The sequence below is a fragment of the Cotesia glomerata genome, linkage group LG3 (assembly GCF_020080835.1).
Source record: "Cotesia glomerata isolate CgM1 linkage group LG3, MPM_Cglom_v2.3, whole genome shotgun sequence".
In the NCBI taxonomy this organism is placed as follows: Eukaryota; Metazoa; Arthropoda; class Insecta; order Hymenoptera; family Braconidae; genus Cotesia; species Cotesia glomerata.
Genome location: NC_058160.1, coordinates 29940954 through 29968828, shown reverse-complemented (window position 1 = coordinate 29968828; position 27875 = coordinate 29940954). Strand labels below are relative to the sequence as shown.

Here is a 27875-nt window from a genome sequence, read left to right as displayed (position 1 = left end):
AAAAATTAAAAATGTTATGCATGACTCACTGAATTGAATAATTTATTTAATAATAAAATAGTATGATGACAATAATATAAATTATTTGAGATGATATTTATCCACGTAATTAGTATGTGTCCCAGATAATTGTTTAATATTTATGCCACTGTGTGTATAACAATGTTTTTTAAAAAAATAAGCACATGTGTATTGATATTGATATTAATTCTGTTAATGGAGAGTCTAAGTGTCACATCTCACGTCGTCTGACACATTATACGTGACTAGGTCGTGAAGACATTTATTAGTTAAGGAAATTTTGATGCATCATGTAGAGTACATACAACGAGAAAAGCTAACCAGGGTATGTATAATAAATAATAAGCAATGAATAAACATTTTGGGGCAATATATTATGAGCTTGTATTTACTATATAAGGTGAAGTGTGTATTACCGGATGTGAGTTGATGCTTTCCGAATACAGACAAGATATATTAGGACGGGTGTCATCTTTATGAGTGAGTAAACAAAGTAATTAGCGGACTGATAAGATACTTGTCGGCTGGCTGGTTAAGTAGTTTTATTTTATTTGTAGATATACAGCATGGAAACGTCGTGATCAGGCGGTGGGTTACCAATACAAGACACGTTGTGTCACTAAAATTGTTGGTACGATCATGAGGTTTTTAATTCATTCAAATTATTTATGATTTTTTTTTTCTATTTAAGTTATTAATTTTTTTTTAATCCTTCCCGTACTGAAAAAAAATATATGCCGCATATACGGGGGCTAAAAAAAAGTATGTGGCGTATATATTTTATATGTGCGACGTATATGTATTTTTGTCAGCATATATGCGCATATATATTTTTTCAGTGTGGGTTTTTTAATGCTGCTTCAAGGTTTTATTTTATTCTCACCGATAGTCAATTTATTATGATAATTATTTAGGTTGCATTAAAAAATGCTCTATCACTAGATAAATAATTAAAAATGAAATTGTATCCTGTGAACTATTGACATTTTTAAAGAAATAAGCTCATCCCGATGTTACACTCATCAAGACCTTTCATTTGAGTACCCACATCAATTTTTCATATATTTTATATATTTATATATTTTACAAATACCATATATATAAAATATATTAAAAATGCCATGTGGGTACTCCAATGAAAGCTCTTGATGAGTGTAACATCGGGATGAGTTTATATCTTAAAAAATGTCAATAATTAAGAAATTATCTTGTATCTTGTGAAATATAGGCATTTTTAAAGAGATAAGCTCATCCCGATGTTACACTCATCAAGACCTTTTCATTTGAGTGCCCACATCAATTTTTCATATATTTTATATATTTATATATTTTACAAATACCATATATATAAAATATATTAAAAATGCCATGTGGGTACTCAAATGAAAGCTCTTGATGAGTGTAACATCGGGATGAGTTTATATCATAAAAAATGTCAATAATTAAGAAATGACCTTGTATCTCGTGAACTATTGACATTTTTAAAGATATAAGCTTACCCTGACATTACACTCATCGAGATCTTTCATTTGAGTACCCACATCAACTTTTCATATATTTATATATTTCATATATTTATATGTATGAAAAATATATCAAAAATGCATGTGGGTACTCAAATGAAAGCTCTTGATGAGTGTAATACCGGGATGAGCTTATATCTTTAAAAACGTCAATTGTTAAAAAAGTACAGTGCAATTTAACAAAATTCATTATTTAATTAAAGCAAAATTTTAATTTTTTATTGTGTCACGGTAGCCACATAGTGACTGCAAGGTTGCTAGTTATTATTTATTTATTTTTTAATAAATGAAAAAAATGTCATACGTCAAACTATTTAACAATAATAATAAAAATTAAATCAATAAAATTTTAATATAAAAAACGTTAATTTTTTGCATCTTACATACGAATGCATCATAATAAAACAATAAAATCGACTGAGTTATCAAGAAAGTCGTGCCACTAATCTTCTTGGTACGACTAAGACATAAAATTATTTAATTGTACTAATTGATAAATTTTAAACTGTCTTATAAAAGGTCCCATCACCGATTATTACCATATTGCTCATACGATGACTCATTTTCCGGACTTACCGTTGTCCTACTTTTTTCGTTGCTCAACATTGTGTTATTTTACCATTTAACGTATAGTACGTCACTCAAAAATAATTTATCGATCGATGACCAACAGAAACATAACTTATAACTTAATGACTTGTTTGTCGGAATCCGTTGTCTGTATTTAATGGCCAAGTGAATGTTTTCGGGAATTCCATCTCCGTACACCAATTTAGATAGACCAGTTTAGCCCCCGTAGGCTCTTAATTGCCATGCCACAATTGTTTCAACGTACTACGATAAGTCTTCTAGTTGATAAAAATTTATGAACAGAATAATATTAAATTTATGAATAACATTTTTTATTACCGCTTAGATTAAAGTGGGAAATATATATTTTTGTCTGGATTAAATCGGTATCAGTGAACAGAGCAAGAGACTATTTGTCTCGTAATATTGCAGACAGAGCGTGATCGCGGTTTGACAATTATGTAACTACCATCAGCTAGATTAAATAATTATTTACATTAAGCCTCAACTCGTGTCTGGTATTAGGTGACTCGCTTTAATTATTTTAAGTTATCTCGGGCTTGAAAACTAAATTAAATTAAATTAAATTAATGTTAAGTACTTTCTACGAATATTAAGTACATGCACTTCCGGCGGGAAGATAATCACCAGAGCAAAATCATAAGTGTCCTTCGGTATTGGCCACGCGAGGCCATATGAAACCTTTATACAAGGTCAGAGTCTTTTCACCTGAGGTAGATACCAAATATCACCTGTTTGCATTACATAGTAGCCTTCTACTGTAACAATTACGGTATTACCATAAAATTATTTCATTCGATAATGATTATTATTATTTTTATCATTAGACAAAATACATCGTCATTTATTAGTTATTGACATTTTTTAAGATATAAGCTCATCTTGATGTTACTCTCATCAAGAGCTTTCATTTGAGTACCCACATGCATTTTTGATATATTTTTCATATATACATATATGTAATATATATAAAATATATGAAAAGTTGATGTGGGTATTCAAATGAAAGGTCTCGATGAGTGTAACATCGGGATGAGCTTATATCTTTACAAATATCATTAGTTGACAAGATGTTATGTCATTTCTTAAATATTGACATTTTTTAAGATATAAACTCATTCCGATGTTACACTCATCGAGACCTTTCATTTGAGTACCCACATGGCATTTCTTATATATTTTATATATATGGTATTTGTGAAATATATAAATATGTAAAATATATGAAAAATTGATGTGGTTATTCAAATGAAAGGTCTCGATAAGTGTAATTCTAAGATGAGCTTATATCGTTAAAAATATCATTAGGAGACAAAATACACAGTCATTCCTTGATTATTGACATTTTTAAAAATATAAGCTCATCCTGATGTTACGCTCATCGAGACCTTTCATTTGAGTACACACACGATTTTTTTCATATATTTTATACATATGATATTTCTCATATTTGTGAAATATATAAAATATAAAAAAAAATCGTGTGGGTATTCAAATGAAAGGTCTCGATAAACGTAACTCTAAAATGAGCTCATATCTTAAAAAATATCATCAGTAGAAAAAATATGACGTAATTTCTTAGTTATTGACATTTTTCATTTTACGATATAAGCTCATCCTGATGTTATGCCCATCGAGACCTTTTATTTGAGTACACACGCGATTTTTTTCATATATTTTATATATATGATATTCCTCATATTTGTGAAATATATAAAATATATAAAAAATTCGTGTGGGTATTCAAATGAAAGGTCTCGATAAGTGTAACTCCAGGATGGATTTGAATTAATTTATAATATATAAAATAAATTGTAATATATATTGTAATTGGGAATAATACCAAGTTTATTATATCTACATACTACTTTCACTTGGCCACTGGATCACCCGAGACCGATTACGTACTATACCAGGATTACTGCACCCGAGAATTATAAACTGTTACTAGCTCTGCTCATGTATAAACCTTTTTATAAAATAATTATAATTTGAGTTAAGTCATCCGCTGGTAGAATGTTAAACGTATTTATATTAAACTCTTTACTATCATAACAATATTTTATATTTCGTGTCGAAAGTATCATACTTGAAAAAGTCAGCTGTAACAAAAGGAAATTCATATTTCAGATTTATCCTCAGCAAACTTCCATACAAAATATAAATTTACAACATAATAGAGCCCAGTCATTCTCTTTCTTCACTTCACACACAACACAATACAAAAATTTCGAAAGAGATTTCATGAATGGCCATGTTAATGTGATATTATTGAACAAATCACCACAAAGAATTCAATTATTCCGACAAATGTATGATTGGTTCGGTAAATATGCTCGGAATTTAATCCTGCGTTCATCTTATCGCCGATAAACAATAGAGAAATTCTTATACGGGTTTTTTTATAAATTTTTCAACTTTAAGTTGAGTGCTGTTGCAACTATTGATAGTTGTTTGTTTGTTTGCGCTTGTAATGACTTTTTTCTCGACAGCGCTCTATCAATCCAATAGAATAGAATAATATTACATGATAGTTTTAGATAAAATTGTTTGTCAAGTAAACAGGCCGGGGTTCTGTAGTTATTGAGTGATATGATAAAAAACTTGACCTAAATTTCAAAAATAGCAAGTTACTACTCGGATTAAAACGATTGATTATAAATATAATTTAATTTTTATTGAAATTTGTAGCAATTTTTTATGATTAAAATTTAAAAATAAATTTTGTAATTTAAAAATAAATTTATTAATTTAAAAAAATATTTTTTAATTTAAAAATAAATTTTTTAATTTAAAAATGAATTTTTTAATTTAAAAATCAAAAAAATTCATACTTGTATTTTTTTTGCCATAAAATAAATAAATTAAAAAAAATTTTCATGATTAAAATTTTTTTTATCAATCTTTAAAAATTCTGTAAATTTTTATCTTTGATAATTATTTAATATTTTACATTTTTTTTTTAAATTCTGCATCAAAAATACAATATTAAAAAAAATCATAAGTCAATTTTTTTAATTTTCACAATTTCGAAATATTTTTATATTCTTTTAGTAATTAATAAAAAGTAAAATCGAAATTGCGACACAAAAATAATTGTGAAGCCTCCATAATTGCACTCGTGAATCTCAGCGAGATGTTTAGTGCCTCGTGCCCCTCTATTCGCAGCTCCAACAACAAAACTTTCTAATCGCAGGCTTTATTTTTGCTCTTTCGCCCTTTCTGGGACACGACTCAAACTCTGTAGCTCGGAATCATCTGTCGTATTTATTATTGTACATTACATATACATGTGGATCCTAAGTCTAGAGTCTCTGCTGAAAACATCTACAATCTACACGTAGGTACATAATATTTATCCGTGCACACACTCCCACGGTCGTTACCGATCACTTCGAGATGTAATGACAGAATCGTGAGGATTTTATTGTAATACTGAGTGCAGGCATTCGAAATAGAGAGTTTGGTACAAGAAAATATACACTCGCTTTTAAACTCACATATTTTTTCGAAATTACACACGCACGCCAATAAAACGTATTTTTGCAATAGGTGAAAGTTTTCGTCGGATATCAGTATCACTTTTCCGCCTCATTTCTGCCGATTTTTTTTTTTTAAAACATTGAGTCATAAAGAATATTATTTTCAGGCGTCATTAGTCCCGTTAGATTTATTTTAATGGTGCTAATAAGTCGTAAATTCTGATTTTGCTCATTGGAAAAATTTTTATTAATCTCAATGGTACTGTATGATTTTTTTAATTGACTCTTTGACACGATAAATTATTTTAAAAAATTATTTTATTGAGTTTAAGATAAAGTAAAAAATTAAATAATATCATTCTAGCAACGTTGCAGTCACTAGATGACTGCGTGACTTGTGAACTATGAATAAATAAAATTTTGCTTTATTAAATAATGACTTTTGTTTAATTGCACTGTACTTTCTTAAATATTGACGTTTTCAAAGATATAAGCTCATCTCGATGTTACACTCATCAAAAGCTTTCATTTGAGTACCCACATGCATTTGTATATATTTTTCATATATACATATATATAATATATATAAATATATGAAAAATTGATGTGGGTACTCAAATGAAAGGTCTTGATGAGTGTAATGTCGGGGTGAGCTTATATCTTTAAAAATATCATTATTTGATAAGATACAATGTCATTTCTTAATTATTGACATTTTTTAAGATATAAACTCATTTCGATGTTAGACTTATTGAGACCTTTCATTTAAGTACCCACATGACATTTTTTATATATTTTATATATATGGTATTTGTGAAATATATAAATATATAAAATATATGAAAAATTGATGTGGGTACTCAAATGAAAGGTCTTGATGAGTCTAATATCGGGATGAGCTTATATCTTTAAAAATGTCAATAGTTCACAAAATACAAGGTAATTTCTTAATTATGTATCTAGAGATAAAAACCCATTTTGTCATATAAATACACTGGCCACAAATTTTTGCTTATTCTCTTAATAATATAGATTTATTTTTAATAAATTATATAATTTATTAAAAATTAATTCAATAAATATAAAAAAAAAATATTACCATTTCGATCGTATACCCTACTCATAATTTAGAGGCTAGGATAATGGCTTGATTTGGTATTTTCTGTCAGTCCTGTTAGACACTATTACACTATGGATCATGCAACAGTAACACAAGGACTTGAAAAAATTAAACCTCCTAATTTAAACCGGTTGCGAGATTCGAACCCACGACGTTTGGGCGTCAGGCAAAACACTTGCCCCCTCGGCCGTTTCCATTTAGAGACTCTCTCTCTAAAACTTGTTAGTTTAGTGTATAGTAAGGTAAAAGCCCCAATAGATGATCACGTACCAGTATATGATCACTCCATGTATTTGTATATCTATATTCATAAATATAGGTATACAAATACATGGAGTGATCATATACTGGTACATGATCTACTTATTATGATATTTTGTTCCCATGAGCATACACTGTAGAAATTCGAACACTTAACGAAATTAGGCGGAGCATTATTGCAATTGTAATAATATGGATAATAATAAAAATGAAAGGAAGCTCTTTATACTTTTGCCAGATGTTCCATCGCAATACTCAGCTCGGATGCTCCAAAATAAGGAAATGAGGACGACCGAGATGACGAACGGTGCGTGGTAGGTTGTATTATATATGTATATTACCATTAGCAAATGTATGATACGTGGAAAAGGGAGAAAAAGTGGTGTAAGTGAGTCACACACTGCATGTGCTGTTATTATGTTATGTTATATTATATGTTGTATGTTGTGAAAACGAGTCGAGTGATAAATATAAATGAAAGGGTAGTAGCTAGATAGAAATAGTAATAAAATTAACGCTGACATTTCCAAGTTTTACTGTATCACCATCCTCATCGTTAACGAAAGATAACTATATCTATAATACGCAGATCTATCTAATATTATTTTACCGTGAAATTTCTCTACCGTGATGACAATTTCTGCGAGTTATTTTTGAAACCTTCTAAGCTCTATATATATTTTTATTTTAAATATTATTTCAACATTTTCTTCATAATTACTGACATATTTTTTCTATTTATTTTTTTTTTTATTTTTAAATTATTTCTTGGGTTTCTATCTTTATTATTTAGACTAATTTATTCTTAAAAAAAAAGAAATTTATTATTATTATTTTATTTAAATAAACAAACCCAACAGAGGGTTGATAATAAAAATTGTTAGTACATAAAATTATTGAAATATAAAAATAGCAAATAGTTTAAAATAAAACAAAATAACTATTTAAAAGTCGTCCTTTCACTTTTCTTGTTTAGGGCATCCGAAGGCCGAGGTCGTATCGGCAAATGCAAGAACATTGTACACAATTTAAATTGTTTAATCCACTAGCATAACACCGTAGACATTAATGTACGATGTAGACCTTATTTTACCTTTCATAAACTATATATTACACGGGCAGCCTTCCGTTTCATTAAATAATAATCGTATAACATACTGTTAATAAAGTGCGTGGATGGTTAATTACACCGTCGATTATTAATGTTTAATTTATTTTTTCAACAATACCTTGTCTGTAATAAAAATCATGGCCGTGCATTACCTAAGCCGTATTTAAATAAAATCGAGATTTTTTTATGGACAAATAACTTTACTGCAATATTAAATGATACAATAAATAACTGGACGAATCATTAAAGTTAAATTCACTGTGTAAATAAATAATCATTATTTTATAGGGTGATGTTACATTGACAAGCGCTGATATTATCGCAAGATAAGGTCATGGACTTACTTTTTCTTTAGTGATATTTCATGACCCCTTCATTTCACTCTCAATTCTTCAGTAATTATTAATAAATAAAATAATGACCTAAGAAATTTTTTGTTATGATTATTATTGTTGTTTCAAGTAAATGGGTCAAAGTTTCTAGCGATTATCTCTTTTACAGAAAATGATTATTTTTTTTTCTAAAATTTAAATTTTAAAACTAAAATTTTTTTTTATCTTCAATATTTGACCCAGAATATTGAATTTAGTTAAAATTTCAATATTTTAATAACTAAACTAATTTTTTATTTAATAATAATAATCCTGATAAATTTTTATTGAAAAAAATAGAAAATATGCAATAATAATAAAAGTCTCATTTCAATTTTATGTTTAAAATAAATTGAACAGTAACTTAAATGAAACAATAAATATTCAAGTAAATTACAATGTATAAATTAGAATACTTTCATTTTACGATTTGTAAAAAATTTTTTTCTATAAAAATATTTAAAAATAAGTATAATACATCAAAAACTTTTTAAAATGATAAATTAACAGCGAATGAAAAAAAAATATCGGGTGAATCTAATGAATATAAATTGCAACTTTCGTCCTTCTTTATTAACACGACCGATTCGATAACCTTATCATTAACCCGCTACAGAGCTCGCGTAGAATTCGAAATAAAATAAAAACGAACATGACCAGACGCCCTGAATGATTAAATTTATATGACTGTGGCATATTGTTGTGATTATATGTGCGACAACGTATCATTTAAATGATTCACCGCGGCATGATTGTTCGAACTCGCGTTTGGGGGTATGATAAATTTTCGCAAAACAAAGATTCGATTATTTTTATTCAAAAACATCGTAATAAACTCTACTTGGATTTGTTATTTAATGCGCCAACAAATACGCTTAAATCTATAATTAATTAAAAAAAAAAAACAATTTACGTCAATCATTTGTAGAAAAATCAAGTTTGTTATATAATACATGATAGATCGTTTTAATTAATAGAATACATTTACTTAGAGTATCAAATTTGTTAGTCGTCACAAGTTAGAACATTGAACAGTCTCTAGAGGATTAGATGATGTTACTCAATTAGAAGCGACCGCGTTTGTAACAATAAAAATCAAGATGACAATTAGAACGTGACAATAATTGTAAATTTCAAATTCAAGGTCCCTGGAAATATCTTCATTGTATGTTGTATAAATATTTTATTATTTATGCTGTATGACAGTTTATGAATTCAATGTTCATAATTTATAATGTACACTGAAAAAAAATTAAATTAAATCAAGAAAAAAATTCTTAAAAAGTTTAAAAAGAAAAGAAATTATTTATGTTTTTAATTTTTAATTTTCAATTTAATATTCTCAAATATTAAAAAAATATAAATATTAAAAATATTTAAAAAATACAAAAAAGGTTTTTATAAATTTTACCCTAATTTTCTCCGAAATTTTAATTTTAAAGTTAAAATATCAATTTCTTGGCTTGAAAAATTAAAAAGTGACAATTTCAGAATTAAAATTATTTAATACTCGCTAAAATAAAATTTCTGGTTTTTTTTCTATAAAAATAAACAAAATAATTCGGGTCAAGTGTAAGATCTCCAATAAATATAATTCTTTATATCTTGGTCTCTATTTTATTTGGAATAATAAAACCTCTAGATTCGTTTGAAAAACCCGAAAAGTTGGCACTGGCTCTGTAAATACTCTGGAGCTTTTTTGTCAAGAGACTTAGTGTTTAAATCCAACAAGGCTCGGCCGATTGCCAATAGTTTTATTTTTCCGCGAGCAGGGATTAAAGTAGATTTAAATAAAGCCCAAGCTACCAAGTAAAGATAAATGTTTGATGTTTTGTTTTGTTGTGATTTTTTAAAAGCAAGAAACGTCTAATGGGAAATTTTATTTGTATTTTCACTCGTTTAATGATTCAATGTCCCTGATCCACTAGTCGGCCAATAAGAAATCAGCTAACTACGCTAATTACATCACCTGATTGTCACAGGTCCAACTCTTCCTGTTGATTACTCGCGATTCCGCACTCGGCGGCCAACTAAATAAAAGTTATCTGCATATAATGGTTATTTTTTTATCTTTATCCTGAAAAGTAATTTATATTAAAATAAAAACTTACTTTTTTTTACCGCTTCCTGATTTCTCTATTTTTTATTTATAAATAAATAAGATAATTTTTTTTTTCATTTAATAAAAAATTTTTTTTATTCAATAAAAAATAAAAAAAATAAACTTTTTAATAAAAAATAAATAAATTTTTTAATAAGTAGTAAAAAAAACAAAAATTTTAATAAAAAATAAAAAAAAAATTTTTTAATAAAAAACAAAAAAAAATTTTTTTTAATGAAAAATAAAAATAAATTTTTTAATAAAAAATAAGAAATAAATTTTTTATTTAATAAAAAGAAATGGAGTTAAAAAATAAAATAATTTATCAAACTTTTTAATATAAATTAGTCATAATCAAAATAATAATATCTACCACGTGTAGTGTTGAATAATCTCAAGACCATCCAAAAAAACTATTAACTATAAAAAGATTCTTATCAATAAGATAAATAAAATAAAACTTTTATTCAAAAAATAAAATACTTTGTTGAAAGTAGTCTATTTATTTTTTCATTTAATTATCTTAATGACGTCAATTCAATAAAAACACGTGTTACATATCACTCGACTGCGTGTCTAGTCTTCTCTATACTACTCTTCTCGTCTGTTCTATGAAATGTTATTATTTATATAATTCCGAGATAAATAATTGCAGCACTGCCTTGTATTATGTTATTACCGTAACAACTAAAAGACCAATACAAAGGCGTAAATTAATATATGTAATGCAAGTATAATTGGCCGCCGCCAAGCAGTCTGATCTTTATTTTGCGGTGAGTCGATACGAGGAGGTAAAATCTCGATCACACTATTGGCTCGTGTCCAATCCACGTGTACAAAATGGACCGATAAGCTTTTAATTTCATAGTTTATAAATGTTCTTTGTAATTTCTGTTGTAATTTATTTTATCAAAAGTTTTTAACCCGAAAAAAAATACATACATAATTAATAGGTGTGATGTTTAAATCATATGTATTATCATTAGTAAAATTTATTACGAAAAGGTCAAAGTCACGTAAAAATAGTCAAAGACATTTAAAAATAACAACCATCTCATTACAGAGCTGAAATTATTTTAAAATAAATAAATATGTAAAATATTATTTGGCTATTTAAAAAGTTTATAAAATTGCTGGCAATAATTATTGTTAGCTTACAAGTGATCCAATTAACGCGGCTCTTTGATCTAAGATTCGAGGAGTTCATAAAGTACCGGCCTAATTTTAGTGATCTCTGTATGTAGTTCCGTACGAGTACTCTCTGGCTCTTGTTATTATATTCTTCCAGTCTGGTGTGCATGTGTGCGAATTCATAAGCATGTTTTTGCTCTACTTGTATTGTTCAAACAAATTTAACAATCGTTAAATTAACGCAAGTTCCTAACAAAGGCTAAAAAATATTTCTGCTAACAAAAAGAATTTTTTTTTTATTAAAATAAAAATAGTTTTTAGATTGAATGAATTATTTTATAAGATTTTAATGTTTATATTTATATTAAAAGTAAAACTAAATGGGTCGAAAAATTATAATTACTATTTAAAAGTGAGGATTAACAATGCGGAGTTTAATTATTTCCTTCCCGGTTATTTAGTTTAAAAAGCTGTTTTGTAATTTAATATTAACTGCTGGTGAGGAAACCAATGAAAGTGGTTATTTTTTCAGGTACGACCTATCGTTAAAACTTTCGCTGTGCTGGAACAGCTCAGAGTTTTAGTACCGATAACAAAATCAACATAGAAGTTTATAATTGCAGTAATAATTTATTTTCTGTAATGTAATTGCGGAAAAATATTTGCTGCTTTGTATTTTACAAGTTTTAAAAAGGAGTTTTATTTCTTCACTGAGAAAAAAAATTTATTTTTAGAACAAATAAACATTTTTGTGACTAGAAATTTATCTGTTTGAAATTTTAAACAATTTTATTTCTTAGCTTGATTTATATAAGAGTAATGTTGGAAATAATTGTAAATATATTTAATAAAATTTACTTTAAATAATTTTTATCATTAATTATTATTATTATTTGAATCATTGTATCAGTACAATGGATTTAAATTAATAATTCCTATCCAAAGACGGATTTAACTCGTATTATCAATTAGTGTTGTTTGTTTAATGACATATTGTTTGCAGTACAATTTATTTTTAGAAAAATATATCTTTAGTAATAAATTAATTAATCATCTCTGCAGTTTATTAATATTCAGATTTTTTTTATCATATTTTAATAAATATTTCAAATTTTAGATAGTAAATCCTTGATAATACAAAATTATAAAAATAAATTTATTGTACAAAAATCATTTAAAAAATAAGTTCAATTAATTTCTTTAAAAATAAATTCAATATTTCTTCATTCAAAAAAAAAATTACCTACAAAATAATTTAACAAAAGTATGAATTAATTTATTTATAAATAAAAGTGAAAAAAAATTAAATATTTCTTTATTTAAATTAAAAAAAATAAAATTAATTAACAATAAAATCAATTTATTTATTTATAAATAAAAAATGAAAAGAAAAATTCAATATTTCTTCATTCAAAGTCAAAAAAATCATTTAAAAAAGAAAATAAATTGACAAAAAAAAATCGATTAATATATTTAAAAATAAATATCATAATAAATTCAATATTTCTTCATTCAAAATAAAAAAAAAATCAATTTATTTATAAATAAATAAAAATGAAAGAAAAAACTCAATATTTCTTTATTAAAAAAAAAAAAATTATCTGCAAAATAAAATAAATTAAAAACAAAATCAATTTATTTATTTATAAATGAAAATGAAAAAAGAAATTCAATTTTTCTTCATTCAGTCAAAAAAATCATTAAAAAAATAAAATAAATTAACAAAAAAATTAATTAATGTATTTAAAAATAAAAATCTTAAAAAATTCAATATTTCTTCATTCAAAATAAAAAAAAAGTCAATTTATTTATTTATGAATAAAAATGAACGAATAAATTCATTATTTCTTTATTAAAAAAAAAAAAATTATCTGCAAAATAAAATAAATTAAAAACAAAATCAATTTATTTATTTACAAATGAAAATGAAAAAATAAATTTAATTTTTCTTCATTCAGTCAAAAAAATAAAATAAATTAACAACAAAATTAATTAATGTATTTAAAAATAATAATCTTAAAAAATTCAATATTTTTTCATTCAAAATAAAAAAAAATCAATTTATTTATTTATGAATAAAAATCAAGGAATAAATTCAATATTTCTTAAAAAAAAAAAAAAATAGAATAAAATAAATTATCAAAAGCTATTTATAAAATTACCCTTTAGTAACAACGGGCAAAAAAAGAGGATCTCTCCTCGGTATGCATCCCTGGTGGGGATCGAACCCACGACCTTTGGATTAGAAGTCCAACGCGCTATCCTCTGCGCCACAGGGACTGGTGATAGACCACAGCCATCAATATCTATAATACTTCCTTATAACCCTCATTACCCAAAACTGTCCTAGAGGGCAGCACTATCCACAGTCTTCCATGTCTCAGCCATGTGTCTTCTTTCTCCAACTCCCAAGGTAAGTATTCTCCATTTCTTCTCTCTAAATCTTTTCAATATTTCAAATAATTTCTTAAAATATTCAATTTGCAGATTTTTTCCTCCAGCTGACTAAAAAATAAGTGTCTAATCTCCCTAAAATAAATTTTTTTCCAAAAAAAGAGGTTGCGCGTGGCACTTAATGACGTTGTCGACGTGTGACGTTCCTGTGTTACGTTCTCGTAGTCAACACAACGGTACACGATACTAACGTAGCAGTAGCTCCCTTAACTAAAATAAAGTGTCAAAGGTGTGTGTTAAAATAAAACAGTATGATTTAGAATAATAATAATAAATTTTTAGATTGTTAATTTTGAAGGTTTAAAAATGGGTTAGTGAAAAATGACAGCCCGGAAGATAAATTTGGTCTTTGAACAGTCCATTGATTGGCGCGAGACTTATTTTTAAGTGATGATTATTTTAATTAAAAAAAAACATTAAAAAAAATTAATTTTAATTTATAAAATTAATAAAATAAAAAAGTTAAAAATCTAAATAATAATTAGACCAGCATAAGCAGTGCTGTTTGTCTCCTCGTGCCCTGAAGCAAAATGGCTGCTTGTGAACATATGACAATAAATAATAATAATAATAATAATAATAATAATAATAAGAGCTTTGGTAACAGTAACTTGATGACAATTATTTTAAAAAGTGTAAAAAAAATATTTATAAATTTAAAAATAAATGTAAATAATTACAAAAGTGTTGTTTATAAAAACAGGAGCAGCAGGAGATCTTGGTTGACAACGGGCCGCTGTGTGAAGCGGTTCTGTCGGCAACACTGACTTGCGGGGGACTGCCGAGGGTGGCGGGCAGACAGCAGGCGAAGGAAGAGAGCCTGGCCAGGCGATCAACCCGGCGAAGCTCTGTTCCTGGGGACCAAACTCTCGGGGATAACTCTACGAGCTTGTGGAGCGATGGTAATCCGCGGTCAACGAGTATGGCCATGCACGGCACTACCACCTCTTCCGCGGCAACTCCACCGGGCAGAAACAACTTCTCCGAGCAGGTCTCCAGGCGATGCTCCGCCTGTCTAACCTGTCCAGCAGAAACTCACCTGCTTCTGAGCGACGACACTGAAAATTCTCACGTCCAGGACAATAAGCCGCTCGAGGACCCCGACGACGAGGAGAACAATTGTCCAGGTTGCGGAAAGCCCAGTGATAACACCCCAGAGACACCCACTGCATCATCTAATTCTGCTTCTGCTTCTGTTTCTGTGTCTTTGTCCTCCTCGGCCTCCTCCTCGGCACCCTCCTCGGCACCCTCCGACTCGCCTCCGACGCCTCCGCCGAGGCAGACTTCCACTGGTGATTCAGCGCTCACGTCATCCTTGCCTAGAGACCAGGGAACTGATGATGATATTAATCTTGTCAACAATATTAACAACCAACGGAATTCTTTGACCCTCAGGTTCGTTTTTATTTTTTCGGTTATTTAGTTAATTAGTTTAGTGGTAGCTTTTTATTCACGCGGGAACTAATAATTATTGATATTTTTTTTTATTTAAAAATAGAAGGTAATAATTGATGTTTTTATTTAATAATTTTTATTAGGTGTTCAATTTATTGTTAATTAATGTTGATTAAATTATTTACGAATTATGTTTAACTGTATTAATTATTTTTTTTTTTAAAAAGAATTTTTATTTGTCAAACAAAAATACATAATTAAAAAAAGTTTAAAAATTATTAGTAAATATTTACAACTGGGGTCAATTATTTTAATTTTCATTTTTTTTAATGAAATTTCTATTTGATTTTAATGATTTTTTTTTAAATACATAAAAAAATGAACAATTTAAAAAAAAAGTTGATTATCACAATTTTAACAAATTTTACAAATTAAAAAAAATATATATCATAATAAAAAAAATAAAAACAAGGAGAATCAAAAAAAAAATTTTTGAAATGTTTTTTCACTTAGTTATAGCCCAAAATGGGGTTGACTCCACTTGTAAACAATTACCAAATTATTTTAAAAAACTTGAGAAATATTTTAGATTTATACTAACAATATTGCATTAAATTAGATGTAAAAAATACACAGAAAAAAAAATTATCTTGAATCAAGAAAACAATTATGAAAAATTTCATCTTCTTGATTTGAGTAGAAAAATTCTTAAGCTAAGAAAATTTTTTTGGTTTAAGTAAATTTTACTTGATTCAAGAATTTTTGTCCTGATTCAATGCAATGAAACTCTCTGAAATTATTCTCTTGGTTCAAGAATTTTTCTCTTAAATAAAATTTTTTTTTCAGTGTAGTGATTCTAAAATACATTTGAACTGTATTAATTATTATCTTTGAAAAAATAATTATTTTAGTAAATTTTTAATTCAAAAATATTTAATAAAGCTGACAGTAAATTGAACACACTATATTACCAGGTAATTTATATTTCCCGCAATTATCACTAAAAATATTATCTATTACCGTCTTGTTAATTGCTTAATTAGTGATGAATTAAAAACCCACAATTTTTATTTTAATACCATTTAATTTAAAAAAAAATTTTTACAATTCATTTAATTGAAATAAAAAAAAAAAAAAAAAACATTAAATTTTACAATTTTACCATCAAAATTATTGTAGTAAAAAAAACCCTAAGGAAAAAGATTAAATTGAAACTAAAAATAACAAAAAGGTTACAAAAAGCCCGAAGACATTTTAAAGCCGTCACATTATCACCAATGACCATCATAAAAAGCAATTAACTTAAACAACTAATCTTTTTGGGTTAATGTATAATATTTATTGTCCAGCAGCAAGATAAAAGCCAGCCCAGACATCACTAGACGCCTCCGCCGAAGTTCTTGGCCGTGCGTGAGCCACCAGCGCGAAAATCCCAAACGCTCTCCTTCACTACCTCTACTAGTGACCCGGTGGACCTGTATCAGGTGTCTCCAAACAAACTGCAGTAGCTTGGCATCTCCAGTGTGCACTGCTTGCGGAGCCAGTTCCACGATCGCCCAGACGAATGGGAACCTGATCGGCGTGCGCCGAGGGAAGCGTCTGAAGGCCCTGAAGCTGAGCCACAAGCAAGAGCCACGGGGTGACATCGTCGCGACAGTGGCAGCGGGGCTAGCCGCGCGGATCCTCGATGTCGGGTGCTTGAACCTGGGAATCGGAGTGTTGGACCGGGACGAAGGGATGGCGCAGTTGAGCTCAGTCGGGCTCAGCAGGAACAGGTCACAGTCGAACCGCGAAAACTGGACCCTTCCTCCGATCGAGAGCATGGAGCCAATTTCATTCGCGGACTCTTCAACGGACTCTCAGCGGTCTCCAAAGCGCCACAGCCCCTCAGTCTACGAGCGAGTCAAATCCAAAGTAAGTCGGTCGCTGTCGAACGGGTCAGTGGTGCAAAAGCTGCCGGAGCACGGAGTGATCCCTCGACCGACCAGTCTAATAGTCGCGGAAGCTCATCAAGACGACGCGCTTTGGAGCTGCGATAATTGCACTCTCGACAACGCTCCGGATTTAGAGCAATGCGAGGCTTGTGATGCTCCAAGAAGCCCGACGCCTTGCAGCGGAGTGGTGATAAGCGTTCCGGGCTGGGAGTCCCGGGCCCTGGGACTTTCTTCAGCCGGGCCGCTGTCCTACAGAAGATCCTTCTCGGAAATAGACGCAGTGGCGAACGCAGCGCAGAAGAAAGCCGCGAATCGTCGGAGCCTAAATGACGATGATCCTCCAGCGGTACCGCCTCACTCGGTGGGCTTTAATTCTCGGCCTAAGTACTCCTACATCGGAATAACCGACCCGGATGCTCCGCCACCGTTACCGAAGAAACAGAGCAGCAAGATCGGACAGCCAGTAGTCTCGCAGCGAGCCAGAAGTGAATCCACGAGTCCAGTGGAGACTCCCGGGTCCTCCAGTCCGCTCAGACGCATGTGGACCTGTCGCAAGTGCTCTTACGCCTACAACCCGCTCTGGTCGATCGGCTGCGACATCTGCAGCTCCAATCGCACTCCTCCCTCGCTGCTACAGCCCAGTTTGATCACCGTTACGAAGGACACGCTCAATTGCCGGCCGAACATTCCCCAATCGCCGATTGTTGTGTCTAGAGACAGTGTCAGGTACAATGACATTAAAGTTAGCAGTCGCTTGACAATTTTTTAATAAATTAATTTGCTCCGAAAAATTATTCCTAAAAAATTCGATTTTTTATTTTTTTTATTTTCTAAATGTCAATTTTTTTTCTCATTTTTTTTCACATAATTTATTTGTTAAAAAAATTATTAAAATTATAAAATATGTGCTAAATTAATTTTCATGGTACAATGACATTAAAGTTAGCAGTCGCTTGACAATTTTTTAATTTTTTTTAATAAATTAATTTCCTCCGAAAAATTATTCCTAAAAAATTGGATTTTTTATTTTTTTAATTTTCTAAATGTCAATTTTTTTTTCTCATTTTTTTTTGACATAATTTATTTGTTAAAAAAATTATAAAATATGTGCTAAATTAATTTTCATTCAGGTACATCCCCAAAGCCACCCTCGCCACTGCCGAGTCGGACCTCGAGGACTCGATCGAAGCTCCGATGCCGGGGCCAAAGTGGACTTGCAAGAAGTGCACGCTGCTAAATCCCGCCTCCAGGACGACTTGTGAAGCCTGTGGTGGGTCTAAGCTCAGGAGTGTCACTCATGTTGAAGATCCGACTCTTAGAAAGGGCGAAAGTTGGGTCTGTCCTTCCTGTACTCTGAGGAATCCTCTTACTGCCCAAAATTGCAATGCTTGCAAGACTCTCGCTGACTTTCTGGAGGTACCTGGTACTAGGGATAGTCGACCTGGACAACGCAGTCCCAGTCCTAGGTTGTCTAGTGGCAGTGCGAGTGGTCTTGCGAATATTACCAGGATTTCTACGCCCAGGCACAGAAACTCTGTCAGGAGGAATGGACCTTTGCCTGGCGACAAGCGACACAAGATTAAAGAATCGACTGTTACTCAGGTAAGTTTTTTTTGTGAATTATTTATTGTTGACGGAGATATAGATAGTGAAAGTTTTTAATGTTTGTTAATTTTTCAGTGGCACTGCAAGTTGTGTACATTTGAAAATAAAAGCAGCAACGGTGTGTGTGAAATGTGCCAAAGCTCAAAGTCATTGTCGCAAACACCGGGTAATATACCGCGTTTTAGTGAACCCGGTGTTAGTACGCTGAGAATACAACGACAGGAAAGTGTTGTGATGGAAAACTTGAGACATATTGAGGAGAGAGAAGCCTTAGAAAAATGGGAACGGATTGTACGATACTGTAAAGAGGTAATAGTTTATTATTTGTGCTAGATTATTATTAGATATAATTATTTTTTTTTTTTTTTTTTAAGGATGTTTATATGATAGAGTCAAATTAGTATAAACTTTTCACAAATACCATATATATAAAATATATAAAAATGCTATGTGGGTACTTGGATGAAAAGTCTTGATGAGTGTAACATCGAAATGAGTTTATATCTTAAAAAGTGTCAATAATTAAGAAATGATACTATATCTTGTAAACTGCTGACATTTTTAAAGATATAAGCTCATCTCGATGTTATACTCATCAAGACCTTTCATTTGAGTACCCACATCAATTTTTCATATATTTCATATATTTATATATATTACATATATGTATATATGAAAAATATATCAAAAATGCATGTGGGTACTCAAATGAAAGCTCTTGATGAGTGTAACAACAAGATGAGCTTATATCTTAAAAAATGTCAATAATTAAGAAATGACACTATATCTTGTAAACTGCTGACATTTTTAAAGATATAAGCTCATCTCGATGTTATAATCATCAAGATCTTTCATTTAAGTACCCACATCAATTTTTCATATATTTATATATATTACATATATGTATATATGAAAAATATATCAAAAATGCATGTGGGTACTCAAATGAAAGCTCTTGATGAGTGTAACATCGGGATAAGCTTATATCTTTTAAAAATGTCAATAGTTAAGAAAGAACAGTGCAATTTAATAAAAATCATTATTTAATAAAGCAAAATTTTATTTATTTCTAGTTCACGAGTTACGGCAGTCACATAGTGACTGCAAGGTTGCTAGTTTTAAATTCAAAAAATGCTGATGTGCCATAACGTTGTATGTTAAAAATCTAATTTTTAATTTTTAATAACTTTTTTAAACAATTTATAATGAATTTTCAATTTATGAGGGAATATCATAATATGATTGAGCTTATCAAAACTAAAAAATATAAATTTATATCTACGATTAAGTCTTACGCAATAATATCTTTAATTTAAATGAAAATGAAATATTTAAAAAAATAAAAAAAATTTTTATTTTATTTTCAGACAAACGAACCATTTGTAGACGATTCATTCCCGCCAGCACCTAAATCATTGTACTATAACCCACTAGACACTAAGGATAACCACGTGGTGCAGTGGAGAAGGCCACACCAGATAAACGTCGACTCGAGTGTCGATTCAAAACTGCCTTGGGCTGTCTTCAGAACTCCACTGCCTTCGGATATATCGCAGGGTGTCTTGGGGAACTGCTGGCTTCTGTCGGCTTTGGCGGTGCTCGCCGAGAGCGACGAGCTGGTGAGACGGGTGCTGGTGATGCGAGAGACCTGTCCCGAGGGCGCTTATCAGGTCAGACTGTGCAAGGACGGCAAGTGGACTACGGTGCTTGTCGATGATCTTTTACCCTGTGATAAAAGAGGTCATCTGGTTTATTCTCAGGTATTTATTTTCATTTTATCGAACATCCATTAAAACTTATTACATGTCTTAAAGTTGTTGAGCCTCTGGTATCTCGCTGAAACATAATACACGATATGTTCTACGGTAAAGCCAGCTTTCTCCGGGTAGTGGGTGGTGTTTGTACTGATATTAACTTTATATGATGCTTTATATAAAGTCGATAGTTGTAAAACTTTTTCAGCTCATTATTTAGTTGAGAAATATTTAACGAAACAAAAGTCTCAATGAAACAGCTCCATATCGATGGCCGGATTAATTATTATCGGACTTAAATATTTCATTAAATATACTACTCTATAAAGAAATAATCTATATTATTAAGAGATTAAACGAAAATTTGTAACTAGTGTATTTATATGATAAAACGGGTTTTTATGGTTAAATTTGCTATCGTTGGAAAGGTCTTGATCTGAAGTTGTGCCTTTTCAATGTTTCTTAGGCTTTTTAAAATAGCTTATTTATTCTGATAATTATTTAGACTGCATTCAAAAATATCTCTAGATACATAATTAAGAAATGACCTTGTATTTCGTGAACTATTGACATTTTTAAAGATATAAGCTCATCCCGATGTTACACTTATCAAGACCTTTCATTTAAGTACCCACATCAATTTTTCATAGATTTTATATATTTATATACTTCACAAATACCATATATATAAAATATATAAAAAATTCCATGTGGGTATTCAAATGAAAGCTCTTGATAAGCGTAACATCGAAGTGAGTTTAGATTTTAAAAAATGTCAATAGTTAAGAAATGACATTGTATCTTATGAAATATTGACATTTTTAATGATATAAGCTCATCCCAATGTTACACTTATCAAGACCTTTCATTTGAGTACCCACATCAATTTTTCATATATTTATATATTTCACAATTACCATATATATAAAATATATAAAAAATGCCATGTGGGTACTTAAATGAAAGGTCTCGATGAGTGTAACATCGAAATGAGCTTATATCTTAAAAAATGTCAATAATTAAGAAATGACACTATATCTTGTCAAATAATGATAATTTTAACGATATAAGCTCATCCCGATAATACACTCATCAAGACCTTTCATTTGAGTACTCACATCAATTTTCATATATTTTATATATTTATATATATTATATATATGTATATATGAAAAATATATGAAAATGCATGTGGGTACTCAAATGAAAGCTCTTGATAAGTATAACATCGGGATGAGCTTATATCTTTAAAAATGTCAATAGTTAAAAAGTTTTCGAAGTACTTATAAATAGATTCGAATTTAGCGATAAACATAATTTGTTTATTTATTTATTTTGTTTTGTACACATCAATTTAGTTTTATGTCAAAAATTAATCTATATAATTAAGAGACTAAGAAAAATTTAGTATCGTTAATTAAACATTAAATTAGTTATAAAATTAAAAGTTTATTTAATTTTTCAGGCGAAAAGAAAACAGCTGTGGGTTCCATTGATAGAAAAAGCCGTCGCTAAAATTCACGGTTGCTACGAGGCGCTGGTGTCTGGACGTGCAATCGAGGGATTAGCGACCCTGACTGGAGCGCCATGTGAAAGTGTACCTCTCCAACCTTCTGCACTGCCTAGCGAAGATGAGCTCGACAAGGATCTGATTTGGGCTCAGCTGCTGTCATCCAGACAGGCGATGTTCCTGATGGGCGCGAGCTGCGGGGGCGGAAACATGAAAGTCGACGAAGAAGAGTATCAACGACGAGGATTGAGACCGCGTCACGCTTACTCAGTCCTCGACGTCAGAGACGTCCAGGGGATCAGGCTGCTGCGTTTGAGGAATCCTTGGGGTCATTACAGTTGGAAAGGCGACTGGTCTGACGACAGTCCCGTGTGGACTCCTCAAATGCGCGAAATGTTGATGCCTCACGGTGCTTCTGATGGTGTCTTCTGGATTTCATTTGATGACGTCCTTAAATATTTTGACTGTATTGATATTTGTAAAACGCGTGTTGGTTGGAGTGAAGTTAGACTACGTGGTACTTTGCCACCACTTTCGTCATTAAGACACTTGTCGTGTGTACTACTGACTGTACTTGAACCTACGGAAACGGAGTTTACATTATTTCAAGAAGGCCAACGGTAAATATTAATATTTATTTTTTATTTTATATCAAAGTACTAATTATTTAATTTTATTAATACTATTATTATGTTTATTTTTATTATTATAAATCGTAAGCCTCCTTTTCAGCCTTATTTAAATATTAATTATTTATTAATACAATAAAAAAATTTTTTTTAGTATTGTCACACCTACACGGGTGTAAACTTCCATTTTTATCAATTATTACAATTTACAGTTTATTTCTCTCGTCTGAGGCCATGGACATGGCAGTTGTTTTATTAAATATTTTTATTTAAAAGAACTATATTTTTTAAACGTTTCATTAGAAGCATCACATTTTTTTTAGCAAGATGGTCTTATATATTATTATTATTAATATTATTTTTATTGTTATAAATCCCAAGTTTCTATGAAGGCTTCTTTTTTATTTATTTTTATTGGCATAATAATAATTTATTTAGTTTAAAGTAACAAGCCGTGGTACTTAATTACTTGAGACATTTATTATCGTGGTTAAATCAACTTTTAAAAATAAGTTAACAAATGAAAAAAAAAATTAACAACCTTAATGTATAATTAGATCGATATAGAACACAAATAATTATTGTTCATACTTATAATTATTATTGTAATTTAATTTTCTTACTTTTTAGTTTATTTTTTTTAACATCAAAATATCATAAATTAACAAAGATTCATTTTATTTTCTTAATATATCTTGTTAAATTAAAAAACTGGAGAATTTATAATAACTCGACATAAAAAAATTTATGTAAAAAAATCATTCAATGATTAAAAAAAAAAAAAATGATAAAATTAAACTTCAAAATTATGAGTATTTAGAGTACTAAATAATTTAAGCTTACAATGATCAAAAACTTACAACTAATTGTGCTACAAGTATATATATATATATATATATATATATATATATATATATATATATATATATATATATATATATATATATATATATATAAAACAAATTTACCTTACAAGTGCTTATTAATTTTAAATAGCGACTACTAGCTAACTTGGTAATTACTTAAAATTACCTAGTTCCATTGATACTTTAAAAAATAGAACTAGTAATTAAAATGAATCACTAAAAAAATAAATAATTAATAAAATAATTATTTTCAGGAATTCGGAAAAATCCCAACGTTCGCAATTAGATTTATGTGTAGTTGTCTTTCGTACAAGATCACCAGCAGCACCGCAAGTTGGTAGACTGGTCGAGCACAGCAAACGACAAGTACGAGGATTTGTTGGTTGCCACAAAATGCTCGAGCGAGATTTGTATATCGTAGTTTGCCTGGCATTCAATCACTGGCATACAGGAATGGAGGACACGTCGAGTTATCCCGAGTACGTTTTGGCAATTCACAGCTCGAAGCGGCTGTTGGTCGAGCAAATATCACCACCAGCTTTCGTCCTCGCAGACGCTATTATCAGTCTAACACTCGCCAAAGGACAACGACATGAAGTAATTGACTATTTTATTTATTTTGTAATTAATTATTGTGGTTATTTTTAAATGGCAATCTTGCAGTCACTATATGACTGCCGTGACTTGTGAACTAAAAAAAATCTTGTTTTATTAAATAACGAATTTTGTTAAATTGCACTGTACTTTCTTAAATATTGACGTTTTTAAAGATATAAAGCCATCCCGATGTTATACTCATCAAGAGCTTTCATTTGAGTACCTACATGGATATTGATATATTTTTCATATATTTATATATATAAATATATAAAATATATGAAAAATTGATGTGGGTACTCAAATGAAAGGTCTCGATGAGTGTAACATCGGGATGAGCTTATATCTTTAAAAATGTCAATATTTCACAAGATACAAGATCATTTCTCAATTATTGACATTTTTTAAGATATAAACTCATTTCGATGTTATACTCATTGAGACCTTTCATTTAAGTACCCACATGGCATTTTTGATATATTTTATATACATGGTATTTATAAAATATATAAATATATAAAATATATGAAAAATTGATGTGAGTATTCAAATGAAAGGTCTCGATGAGTGTAACATCGGGATGAGCTTATATCTTTAAAAATGTCAATATTTCACAAGATACAAGATCATTTCTTAATTATTGACATTTTTTAAGATATAAACTCATTTCGATGTTACACTCATCGAGACCTTTCATTTAAGTACCCACATGGCATTTTTGATATATTTTATATATATGGTATTTATAGAATATATAAATATATAAAATATATGAAAAATTGATGTGGGTACTCAAATAAAAGGTCTCGATGAGTGTAACATCGGGATGACCTTATATCTTTAAAAATGACAATATTTCACAAGATACAAAAAAAACCGATTTTATCATATGACTATCCTGGACACAAAATTTTTCTTATTCTCTTAATAATATAGATTATTAATTATTCAATTATTTAATTAACAGGGAAGAGAAGGAATGACTGCGTATTATCTGACCAAAGGCTGGGCTGGACTGGTTGTAATGGTGGAAAATCGTCATGTCAACAAGTGGATCCATGTTAAGTGTGACTGCCATGAAAGTTACAACGTCGTCTCAACGAGAGGCCAATTGAGGACTGCCGACAGTGTACCGCCTCTCCACAGGTAAATTAAATTAATCTATTTTTATTAAATTAATTACCCGGTATTTTCTTTGATGAATAAAATAATGAATACTTTAATTGTACATCAGGCAAGTTATTATAGTGCTGACGCAATTAGAAGGCAGCGGTGGGTTCTCAATAGCTCATCGTTTGACGCACAGACTTGCCAACAGTGGAAACTTACATGACTGGGGGCCACCTGATACTCAGCATTGCCCGCAAATAGACACCCAAGTTGAAGGTCTACACAGTCCTAGATTAATAACGTGAATATCATCCTATTTATTTTTACTATCGACGTCGTCACTTATTAAATAACTCTCACAAGAGAAGATACAAATATAAATATTAATATTTAGATAGTTAACTAATCGAGCAAGCTGATTTATTCTTTAACCATGACAACGTTACTTGTGATGAGAATCTATTTTAAATAAATTGTCGTGGGTTTTTTTATTGTGATAAAAATGCATAATTATCGTGACAGAAAAATAAATAGTTAGGACTTTAATGCACGGTTCATTATTAATTTTTTTTTTTTTTTTTTTTATGCACTGAATTTATTTATTATCGATTCATAAATTAGTCGACTTAGATTATTGATATTAAAGTACAATCGTGGTAATTAATTTAAGTATGTTTTTAATATTACTGGAAAATAGCAACTTGTAAACTAGAACGTTTATTAACTCTAAATTTGGAAATTAGTTGATAATTTCATTTGCAGAATTGGTCACAAAAAAAAAATAATTTTAATGAAATTAGCGAATTGGAAATTTAACCAAATAAAAATTCAGTTATTTATAAAATAGTAAAAACAAAAATTTGTCGCTACGTGAATTTAGCCAATTCTTACTGCATAAACTTATTAAATTAGCCGATTGTAAACTTTGTGAATTGTAAAATTGAATCCCGGAAAAAATAGACCTGGAAAAAATATTAAAGTTATGAAAAATTCATATTATTTCATTTAAATTATTATAAAATAATAATAATATTTTTTTTTGTAACAAAAAATGGAGTGGTCATTCTGGGGGTGCTTGTTTTTCAGAAAAATTATGGGTGTGATACAATTATTATTGTCATTTTTATTTTATAATGATTTTAATGAAATAATATGAATTTTTCATAACTTTAATATTTTTTCCAGGTCTGTTTTTTATGACAATAAAGTTAGCCGACATTTAAAAATTTTTAGAATTTTTTTTCATTGAAAAAATCATTAAGAAAAATTTTTTTTTTAATTTCATTTGTAAAAAATTTGAAAAACTTTAAGTGAAATTAAAAAAATTATTTTAGTTTTAATTTAATATTAACTAAAGAAAATCAAAGAATAAATGTCGGCTAACTTTATAATTATCTATTTTTTCCGATTATCGTAAAATTGGCCGTTTCTAAATCTCTTGTAATTCTTGAACGGATCGACGGATCAAAAAACGATTTGAGGCATCTAAAAAGACTTCCATAAATTTAGTTTTTCTGAAAATTAGAGCAGATTCGACCGACCCATTCAAAAGTTTAAAAACGGCTAATTTTACAATTCACAAAGTTTACAATCGGTTAATTTTACAAGTTTCTGCAATAAGAATTGGCTAAATTTACGTGGCCGCAGATTTTTGTTATTTACTATTTTATAAATGATTGAGTTTATATTTTGTGAAATTTCCAATTCGCTAATTTCCTTAATACTATTTTTTATTTGCGACTAATTTTGCAAATGACATTATCAATTTTCAAATTTATAGTTCATAAACGTAAATGGCTATTTTCCAGTAAACTTAAAAACATACTTAAATTAATGACCACAATTATACTTCTCTCATTAAACACTGGAAATTTTGCTTGCTAACATACAAAAAAAAACTAAAATATAAATAGTTATTTTCTCAACATTACTTATAAGTATCATACGGATAAGATATTTGTGTGAGAGATATATAAATATATATAAATATTAAACATATATATGGTATATAAGGGCCGTTCTTACTTTAATTTCTTTAAAAATTTTTTTTTTCACAATGTATAAAGAAAAATTATTCTAGTAAGGACAACCCTTTTATATGTATATAAATGTGTTATTTTGTACGTAAATTATTTTTATTTTAATTTTCTCAAACAAGTCATACGTCAATATTATCTCAAACTCATTACTGAATATATCACGCCTTAACGATAAACTAAAACAAAAATATTTAATAATAATAAACAGAATAAGAGTGCATTTAACTACATACTCTCACGATACCAAAGATACTTGCGTGAAAATTAAGA

The 27875-nt window shown here is 29.3% G+C and overlaps 1 protein-coding gene, 1 long non-coding RNA gene and 1 other non-coding gene across 4 annotated transcripts; 2 read left to right on the top strand and 1 right to left on the bottom strand.

Annotated features, from left to right (window-relative positions):
• The first annotated feature begins 82 nt into the window (after positions 1-82).
• On the top strand, positions 83-12447 carry LOC123261611. Its single transcript, XR_006508697.1, has 3 exons — positions 83-346; positions 422-652; positions 12245-12447. It is a non-coding gene; the product is annotated as an uncharacterized LOC123261611 (long non-coding RNA).
• Positions 12448-13919: 1472 nt separating this feature from the next.
• Positions 13920-13992, bottom strand: Trnar-ucu. Its single transcript has one exon. It is a non-coding gene; the product is annotated as a tRNA-Arg (tRNA).
• Positions 13993-14369: 377 nt separating this feature from the next.
• LOC123260616 (calpain-D-like) lies at positions 14370-26468 on the top strand. 2 transcript variants are annotated; one of them, XM_044721826.1, is made up of 9 exons: positions 14370-15561; positions 16914-18221; positions 18626-19097; positions 19176-19409; positions 20468-20860; positions 22320-22984; positions 24114-24456; positions 25424-25602; positions 25691-26317. In XM_044721826.1, the coding sequence occupies exons 1-9, from the start codon at positions 15089-15091 to the stop codon at positions 25869-25871; spliced, it is 4248 nt and encodes a 1415-aa protein (XP_044577761.1). In that variant the 5' UTR covers positions 14370-15088; the 3' UTR covers positions 25872-26317. The 2 variants fall into 2 exon arrangements, with proteins under 2 accessions (XP_044577761.1, XP_044577762.1); XM_044721827.1 differs by having other exon boundaries at positions 14866-15561; positions 16911-18221; positions 25691-26468.
• The last annotated feature ends 1407 nt before the right edge of the window (positions 26469-27875 follow it).

Bases quoted from the DNA above. Each gene is read 5' to 3' on its own strand.
- LOC123260616 (XM_044721827.1), top strand. From the start codon at position 15,089: ATGGCCATGCACGGCACTACCACCTCTTCCGCGGCAACTCCACCGGGC. The intron at 15,562-16,910 runs GTTCGTTTTTAT...TTTATTGTCCAG, and splicing joins CGGAATTCTTTGACCCTCAG to CAGCAAGATAAAAGCCAGCC. The intron at 20,861-22,319 runs GTATTTATTTTC...TTAATTTTTCAG, and splicing joins GTCATCTGGTTTATTCTCAG to GCGAAAAGAAAACAGCTGTG.